General features: G+C 46.2%; 1 protein-coding gene across 1 annotated transcript; it reads right to left on the bottom strand.

The window, feature by feature from the left end:
- Window positions 1-6,699: 6,699 nt before the first annotated feature.
- Window positions 6,700-9,350, bottom strand: LOC120452001 (allergen Tab y 5.0101). Its single transcript, XM_039636034.1, has 3 exons — window positions 9,207-9,350; window positions 8,746-9,146; window positions 6,700-8,675 (listed from the first exon to the last, which is right to left on the bottom strand). Exons 1-3 carry the CDS (start codon window positions 9,330-9,332, stop codon window positions 8,360-8,362), a joined length of 843 nt encoding a protein of 280 aa, XP_039491968.1. The 5' UTR covers window positions 9,333-9,350; the 3' UTR covers window positions 6,700-8,359.
- Window positions 9,351-9,429: the final 79 nt, after the last annotated feature.

The raw sequence follows: 9,429 nt of genomic DNA, 5'->3' as shown, positions 1-9,429 counted from the left end.
AGGGATGTGAAGGATGTGCGGATATCCCGGCCATATCCATATCCTCCGAGCCCCTGATATGCGGCCATTTGACGGTCAGGAGGTGCGCTTCCGCCATCGCGACCATCGCGGCCATTGGCATTTTTATGTTAATTAATTCGGCCATTAAGGGTTGTCATATTTCAAGAGCCAGAGTTCAGCTGGTTAAATCAGTGAGCTGACTCCTCGCAATTAGCAAACCGAAATGATCTTAATGGGTAACCGAAACCCGTTTCGCTGATTATACACACTCCACCCTCGGCGACGACAAACAAGGCAAGTATCGCTTTGTAAGTTGCCAAAGAAGCCGAAATCAGGTGAAATCGATACGAATCCGAATCCGGATACACTTGCAGCAGGCAAGGAGGCACAGGTACGTGTAACCATGCCCCGATTGCCAGCAGACATTCCATCCCAGTATCGCAGCATTTCAGGATACAGATTCGGTTTCGGAATTGGAACGGAATCGGTATCGTCGACGTCGTTTTCGTCATCACCTGGCAACCGCCCATCTAATGAGACATCAAAGCAAGGGCAAACCTTCGATTTGATTTGTTTCTGGTTTCGGCTACCCGGCTACCCGGCTCCTGGTTCTGAATCTGGCACTGGTTTTTCGAGGTCGGGGGATGAGCGTATCTGGCAGATACGTGTTCGCCCCAGATGTACGTGTTGCGGATTAAATGAGCCGCAAAATTCGGTTACATTCGCCTCGAATCAATAACACGGATAAAGTTTCCACCTTAAAGGGCGATTCATTGGGGTGAAATGGTTTCGCCGACAGGTTCTAGGTCTTGCTGTGGCGTTTCACCTAGAATAATGTAGGAAACTCGTTACTTAAAGTTCGGGTAGTTATTGGTAATTTTACGGATTTCATCAATGTTTGAATAAAAATATGGATGGTAACAGCTAAAGCTTTTAACGGATATTTTTCACCAAAGATCGTATCCCCTTTATTCGGGCCATTGAAGGTTGTCAGCTGCTGTGCCAGTGGCGGTAACTTATGGCCTTGTTTAATGTGCAACAAATGAAGCAACAAGCCAAAATGGGTGCCCGGGAACCAGCCGAGTCCTCCGGAGGACATTCAGGACAGTTGGCAGCGGGAAATGCGAATGCATTTATTTATTTTAATTCCGCCACAACACTTCCGTTGTGCAATCAATGCACGCGCAGGCACAATGAGACATATAACCATATGCATACATGTGAATACATATCCATTTATGGAGGCAGCTCTTCATATATGTGCATGTCCTGTCTCCTGTGTGCTGTGTCCTGCGTCCTGTGTTCTGTGTTCAGTGTCCTGGGCCAAGGCAATCGCTGATCACTTTTCGCACACAAAGGCACAAAAACAATAAATGCAAATGACGATGACGATGACGTCGGGGAGACGAGAGGAGAGCGCTTGGTGATAATGATGGAGCCGCGACAATGCCGCTGCGAACGATAATCTCCATGATGACGATGGCGATGGCGATGATGATGATGATGATGATGACCATGGTGGCCAGAACCAGACGTCGCCGCGCCCACCAGACGCCATGATTGCTCCTGGGGCCACGCCCTCCCTTTGGCCATGAAAAATAAAGGGGGCGGACGCAGTAGTAGCACCAGCACCAGCAGACACGAAATGCATTAAAAATTCACAATTTGCAGATTATTTTTAACGATTTTAAATACACATAAAAGTGGCCCTGATGCTCCTGTCGCGGTCTGCCAAATGGATCACAAGCGTAGAGTCTGTTCATGGGGGTTTCAGATTCAGGAATCAGTGTTCTGAATTCTGAATTCTGGATTCTGGATTCGAGCGGAAGTTGCAACTGCAGCAGCAGCAGAAGGGCGGAAGTGGATGCTGCAGATACTAAGCCGGCGGTTGGGGCATTCAGCCGATGGAATCAGAAATCAGCGAGAAATGCAAATACTCTTAATTAAATGGACCGACAGTCGGGTATTTCCTGCATGCATAGTCATACGGGTGAATTGAAAATCGCGAATGATTTGTGAAATACAAATTAAGTAGTAACCAAAGTAGAACTAAAGCTATTGCACAGCTCTACAATTATTACATTTGCTTCGGAATTTGTTAAACTTTCACGACTTTATGATAACAGCGGCTTTGCACATTCTATTCCCAATTCACAGCGAATTTTCAATTACAATTGACAAACAATGCGAATATTCAGGACTTGGCTGCTTGATTTAATTAATTTCAATTTTAAATCACCAAAATTCCCCTTGAAAGCCAACTGAAACCCGACTTGAAGTCCCAATTCAGGGAATATCAGGCCAAAAGTTGAACTCCTTCAGGAGTTGCGCGATTCGCATTCAAGCCATGGCGAATTTCCCTCCAGCCAAGAAAAGCTGATTGCCTGGGTTTTCATTCGTAATTGTGGTTGTTTTCCCTCTATTATAGTAGTTCTTGTTGTTGCGGTTGTTATTATGCGCTGCACTTTAATTACACACTTGTGGTCATTTAAAATTATTTCACTGTAGTTGCTCAGCGGCAGCTGGCCCAGAATCCACCTCTCCCCCCGCAATTCAGACCGCCAATCCACCCAGCAGCATTTTCCTTGCTCATTTTCCCAGGTTATCTGCGCGAAATGAATACAAAATAAAACCCAAGGAAATGAAAATGAAAATGGCAAAGTTAACACTTGTTAAACTTTCAACGAGATCGTACTTCTTCTTCTCTGCCTGCTACAGCTATTGTTGCTGGAAATTTTTGTTCCCTTTTTTTTTGTTTCTTGTGAATTATACGAGGGGGTGAAGAAAGCTGCAACAAAGTGGCCAAGCGAATAATTAGCCAAATAACCGTGGGGCATAAGTTCAAGTGCAACAAAGTTTTCGGTCCAACAAAGTTGCCACCACCACCACCACCACCACCAAGTGATAGACAACTGCAACACTGGCCAGTAAAACTAGTTCACTCTATGAGTAGTCCCCCAGTGTAGCTGAAATGCAATACCTGTCCGCTCTGCCAACATGTTGCCAAAGCCGCATCTTGGCCCGAACCGTTCCGTTCCGTTCCGTTTTGACCCGGCCAACAAGTTGCCAGGCGGCCAATTGACAGCAATTGCAAAGGCGCTTGGCATGCATCGCATGTCGCCGGCGCGAGACTTCCCAAACCCATAAATTCGTTATAGCTCAGCGCTCTGGGGATCGGTTCGACTCGGATCGGATCGGATCGGGTATATATATATATATGTTTGTACACATATATATCTGCCATTTAACACTCGTTCTCCAGGCAGCAGGAGTTTCTTCTTTTTGCCCAGTTTTGTTGCGTTGGCGTTGATGTTTTGCCGACTTCGCTGCCGGTTGACAAATGTGCCAGCCACATGCGCCGCTTAACTAAAAGCGTCTGTCCAGCCAACTGGGATTCATTCTGGATATGGGCCAGAAGAGGGAAGAAAGGGGCTTAACTATCAAGTTTCTACCTACCTCGATGCCGCCCAATCAATGCAGAATACGTGCGAAGTTAACTGACAACAAATCGCGGCGATTAAGCGGAAAAATTGCACAGGTACGATAGTTAAAGCTTATGTTTGCTTAAAATGAAACTGAAAAGGGGACCAGTTCCAAATCAAATATTATGTACTTATGGTACACGTAGCGGTGGCATTACAAGTACAAATAAAAATATAATTTTATGCATTTCTTTAGTTATACAATTAATATTCGATTATAGAATATCTTTGGCGTCGAGTCTTCGAGTTGGCGTAGCCTTGAGTCTCCCACTTGATCCGTTCGATTGATTCATTGAATAGTTCTGCAGAAAGCGATTGCCAGGGAATTCAACGAGTGTCCCATTGATTATGAAATGGCAATAAGCAGATGGATGGATTGGAATGGTTAACGGATATTGACTAAATAAAGCGTACCAGCCATCCGCTGTATTTGCCCCCGCTCCACAGCTCCCTTCTTTGCCTGACTAGATAGCTACTAATGCAGACCGCAGTATAGACCACAAAATGAAGCCAATCCACCACCGATGTCAGAACCTTTTGGAAACCCACAAGCGTCCACAGCTGCTACGCCCAAGGCGAAGTGGCAACGTGCGAGGTACTCGCGACTGTCAAATTAAATTAATAAACACAACAATTGGCGGCGGCGACAGGGAGTCCTGCGAATCGTGCGAGTCCTGGCCAACTGGCCAACTGTCCTGTCCACTCCCTGTCCAAGTTCTGAAGTGCTGAATGGGGGGTGGAGAGGGAGAAGGAAGTGCCACGATGGCGTCGGCAATTGCAAATGAAATTTTTATCAAATTGAGTTTGGGGCAACGGCACTGCGGCAAAGACTCAACTTTTGGCATGCCCCCGGCTATAACGATCCCCACGCCCCTCCGTTCGATTCCCCTCGCCTGTCTCGCACCAGAGCATTTTGTATTAATTACAACATAGCCAGCGGTATTGGCGCTCCAAAAAGTTCCAACATAATTGATTTCATTTTTATTCGCGCTTTCTCCGCCGGCCAGCGAAAGCTTTACGGTCACGAACACACAAACGAGTATATATACAGATACCCCCATCCAAACCCGATATTTTCCACCAATTTCTGCATTAAAGTGCAAATAAATTGATTGAATTATTGGCTGGGCGAGAAGATGCGCCCTCTGTGCAGAAATTTACTTTTTAATTTACTCAGAAACCGAGCAAAAAGGAAAACAATTGAAGCGGCTTAGTAATGGCGCACCATTTATGGACTTACGAGTTCCCCTCTATTCTAATTGGAAAATTATTTTGGAGAAGAAAAGAAGTCAATGAAAGGTGAACTAATATATACATATAGTCCTTGTTTCTCGCACATTATTATTAGTTTAATGAATTGATACCATCCAGAGTTTTGTTGCCATTAATATTTTGTTAGAAATATGAATATGCCTGCAGGAATATCCCATTTCCGCATAAGTACTCCTTTCTGACCATTTCCAAAAACGTTTATTGATACGACTCAATTCTGTACAGGGTATATAAGCAAATGGCCACCAGATTGGTTTTATTTTGTGTGAGTTTTTACAGCGCTTTTTCTTTGCCAGCACTGGACACATTCTGCTATCATTGTCCTGCGGCAGTGCGTTTGGATATTGGGTTGGATATTCCTTTTTTGCACATCCGCAGATTGAGTTACGCCCGCTTGTCCTTTGCAACCGGCAGTCGGTGTCCTTGTCGTCGCCTATCAGTCGCACTCGTCCGAATCGGATTCTCGTCCTGGCATCCTGGCATCCTGGCATCCTGGGATCCTGCAATGACGGTGGCCATGGCCGTGAACGGGACTTCAGCAGGACTTTTTCCTTATGCTGCTCAGTTTTTTCCCCCACTCGGTTATTGAAAAATCGGATATTGCGTATTTTTTAATTATGAACGAAAAGACTGGGATATTAAGTCCCATTTGGATTTAAATTTAATTAAACTTCACTTTGGGCATGTGGTTGCTTTTTTCTTGCTCTTTGAGGGATTCCGCACGAATATCTCGGCATTTTAAGCAGTAAGTAAAATTTAAAGCGGTGGCAAGAAAGGCACGAAATCGCCCCACCTCGATTCAATCTGGGGATTCCTCCTAATTCCCAAAACTTGTGCATACATGCAGAAATATTTTAACTCGCTCGAGCAGTGCAAAGTCCGTTGAACAAATAAACTTGAAAATACATATCATAAATGCATAGTTTTCGTTCTTTTTTCGGGGAGACTGCTAGACTTTGCTATTCATGTTTGGCCAGACGCTCGAAGGATCAGGGGCCGGGCAAAGGACCACGGGACAATGGCAAGGACCAATGGCAAGGACAAGCTGCTGGTTCTGGTTCTGGTTCTGCTTCTGCTGCTTTGGCTGCCACTGCAGTGGCAAGCTCAAAATTTTAATGATATCAAATACATACAATGCCGAGCCAGGACGTATGCACATGTGTGTATCTGGGCACAATGCAGTCGGCATTAAGTGGAAAAGGATGCGGCAAGAGATACACTCACAGTCACACTCACACATCAAAAGGCTGGCAGACATGGATGCGTAGATTTTATGTATTTGGCTCACGATTTAAGCAGCCGGAGAAGGCTGAGAAGGTGCTGGAGAAGTCATTGCTGCGGCACACAAGCCGAGTGTGTGTCCTGCCCACAGGATATGCGCCAAAAGCAGCCGACAATCAAGCTGGCAAGCTCGAAATGATGTACTTAATTTCTCACAGACCCTTTTTTCAGCGCCGTTTCTATTTAATAAACTGCATGCAGTTTTCCGCTCACGGAGAAATGCAAATGAAACTGCAAGGACGAAGGACCAATGGAGAGCGAAATCCTTGCCGCTGCCACCAGCTGCACCGCAGGAGTCTAGAGTCTAGACCTTGACGGCCACATCGTCGTCCTTGTCGTTGTGGCGATGGCGATGGCGGTGTCGACTCCGATAAGCATACGCCCTGTGGGCGCGCCAGATATTATAATACGTGGCCATTATCCCGGCTCTGCCGGCGATAAATCACACCGGGACATCTTTGTGTGCCAGCAGCAGACGCAACACCATTGCAGACCACCAGCAGTCCACCCACACTGAGCGAAAAAATATCAGTCAAGTAAGCAAAAAGTGCTAGTTAGAAATTAATGTTTCAGTAAACTAAACTATAAGTCTCCTTTCTCATATACGTTACTTCGAATTTGTTTATGATTTTCTAAAGAATTTAGCTTGTAAAATATTTTAAGGGATTTTCTTGCCATTTTCTGTGAGTGTAAAAGCAAAAGCCATTGAAAAGGTTGCACTGGAAACTGGAGCAGTTGGAGTCCGCCGAGCAGACGTTTGCTGGTCATATCTGGCTCGCTGCATCGCGGGCACGCTCATAAAATGTTGCGCCTGCTCACACCCAGGAATCAGATCCTGCAGCTCCACTCCTTCCCACATCTCATATCCACCCCACCCCCTCCTGAGTCGACAAATTTGCTTAGAATTTGAAATGCAAGCCAGACAATGGCCGCAGACAGAGGCCATGGACAGACGGAATGAGGATGAGCTGACTATGAAAAAGGAATAAAAGCTGCCCGGCTCCAACTGGAAGTGGGGAGGAGGCACAGGGATTGTCAGTCGGGATCTGCATTATTATTATTATTACAGTCGCAAGTTCAAGTTCATGGTTGACTCTGGGCTGCTCTCGAAATGGAGACCATCATAATGGCGGATTGAGAGACTGGCGGAGAAAAATGAGTGGAGCATCCACATAAATAATATGATAAGGCATAAGAAAGTTGCATGGTTACAATGCGTATTTCAGATCATTGCGGCGTATTTTTAAGTTCTTCTGATTCGGAAATCCACTAGGTCTCTATACTCACGCATTAAGGATCCTAGCACTGAAAAATGATATCCTCCCTACTAATTTTTTATGTACAACAACACTTTATGCCCATCCCTTCGCGTCCATGATTGGCCCTTTTGGAACAGCCAGTTCGTCTTGTCACAATGCCAAACTCATCGTTTCATGGGAGCCGCTGTTCTGTCTCCGCCGTGAAACTTTTGAATAATTCCGTGGACATTCAGCAGCATGCTCCATTGGCTGCCATTCGGGAAGGCAGATCCCTGATCCCTGTGCCCCATCCGAGTCCGCAACGTATCTGAATCTCGCACACCCTCCCGATAAACGGGGACCGTTTTATGGCCATGTCCGTGTCTGCTGTCTGCTGTCTGCACTCGTGGCCTTCAGACGCTCATAAACAAGCGACACAAGTTGGACACTGCCAGCGGAGCTTCCGCATCCGCAGAGGAGGGAGGAGTGAGAGCTGGAGGGGATTGCGACTGGGATTTGGCGGAGGGAGCGACTGGGGGGATCTAATGTGCTGGGCGTGGCTTTGCATTTATTCGTGTGTAAAATTTTAATTGAAATATATATTTAAGCAGGGAAGAGGCAACAGCGACTGCGACGGCGACAGCTACAGCGACGAATGTCATTTGTATCTGTAAATGTATCTGTATCTGTATCTGAATCTGTCCCTGGCCTTGTATCTGCATTTCGCAGATGCGGATGCGGATGCGAATGCGCGTGTGCCTCGCTAATGTTTTCATTTGCATGCGAAGGACATCAGCCCGGAAGCGTGTTTATATGCAAATGTGTCCTGTGATTATCGAGGCGGCGCTGAAATGTCTGTTCCTGCTGCTGGTGCTCCTCCTTCTCTCCTCCTCCTTGCTCCTCCTTGCTCCTCCTTGCTCCTCTGCCATGACCATGTCTGGGTGTTAACTATTTGTTTTTGTGCGCTGATTTGGCTCGGGTATCCAGGGGCGTGTACTTTTGTCTGGCCATCGGCACTCTAAAAAAACTCGAGAAACAAAAACTAATTTCTGCTGTGCGAATTTAAAAGTTCACTTTAAGCTCGTTCTATGTGGCTGGCACATGAGCTTGTCGACCAATGGACATATCGAGGGGTAACTGGAAAACCCTTGCATTCGCCACTGGCTTATTGTTGTCGTAGTTTTCCCCAACAGCACAAAGTACTGAGTATGTGGCATCCAAGCGCTGGCACGAAGCTCCTGGCTTACTGGACATCCGGTAAATGGGACGCTCCACGAGAAGATCGGTGCTAAAGGCGCACAAGAAGATGAAGTTGTGGACGAAGTGCACGGTGAATCTCATGGCCGAACAGCCCACATGGGTGTTTCGATCTGCCATCAGGAGTAGGGCTTTTGCTATTTCACTGATAAGATATCCATTAACAGTTTGATTTAGTAAGTGTTTACCTTGAGCTTATTAATAAGAACTCCCACCTTTTCTCCAAAGTATTCGGCATATAGAGACCCATTTTAATGTTGATGTAGTCGGCATATCTGGTCCAATCCTGGATAGTCCGCAACATGAGTTCCAGGTCCTCGTAGTCGTGTAAGCTACCCGAATAGGAGGTTGATCCTGTATTGGTGCCCACGTAATAGAATTCCGGTGAGCTCAGGCAGAACTTGTGCGCGGAGCACGTGATGACCGCCAGTCGGGCTAGGTTCTCCAGTTCCACTGAGTAACTCAATCGGGACATTCGTGCCGCCGCTGCCTTAAGATACTTATGCTTTCCGCTCGCCGTGAAGTTGCGAAACTCATTGAAGGCACTCAGCAATAAATTTCGGTAGGTGGACATGGAAAGAGTTCTGGCATTCGGTGGACACATGATGCTGAACTTCTGAGATACACAGATACACAATTTCACGGATGTCGTTTCTTCCGATGGTTCTCTACTCACAGATGGATTATTGCAGGCTAGGTTATTTGCTCCACAGTAGGGCAACTGGCAAAAGTCAACTAACTTGCTGCATTCCAAGGGAAAGAAGTGGAGCAGTGCTACGAATACGAACCGACTTAGCTCCATTTTTGAGTGAGGTCTGGAGGCTTTGCCAGGGGAAATACGACTTTTTATTGCCTGGTCAGTATTACATACTGCAGTATTGATTTATTCTAGGAACACA

Source organism: Drosophila santomea, chromosome 3R, assembly GCF_016746245.2.
Source record: "Drosophila santomea strain STO CAGO 1482 chromosome 3R, Prin_Dsan_1.1, whole genome shotgun sequence".
Taxonomy (NCBI): Eukaryota; Metazoa; Arthropoda; class Insecta; order Diptera; family Drosophilidae; genus Drosophila; species Drosophila santomea.
Note: the sequence above shows the minus strand (reverse complement) of the source record. Positions and strands in the feature narration are given on the sequence as shown.

Bases quoted from the DNA above. Each gene is read 5' to 3' on its own strand.
- LOC120452001 (XM_039636034.1), bottom strand. From the start codon at position 9,332: ATGGAGCTAAGTCGGTTCGTATTCGTAGCACTGCTCCACTTCTTTCCC. The intron at 9,147-9,206 runs GTGAGTAGAGAA...TGTGTATCTCAG, and splicing joins TAGCCTGCAATAATCCATCT to AAGTTCAGCATCATGTGTCC. The intron at 8,676-8,745 runs GTGGGAGTTCTT...ATATCTTATCAG, and splicing joins CCGAATACTTTGGAGAAAAG to TGAAATAGCAAAAGCCCTAC.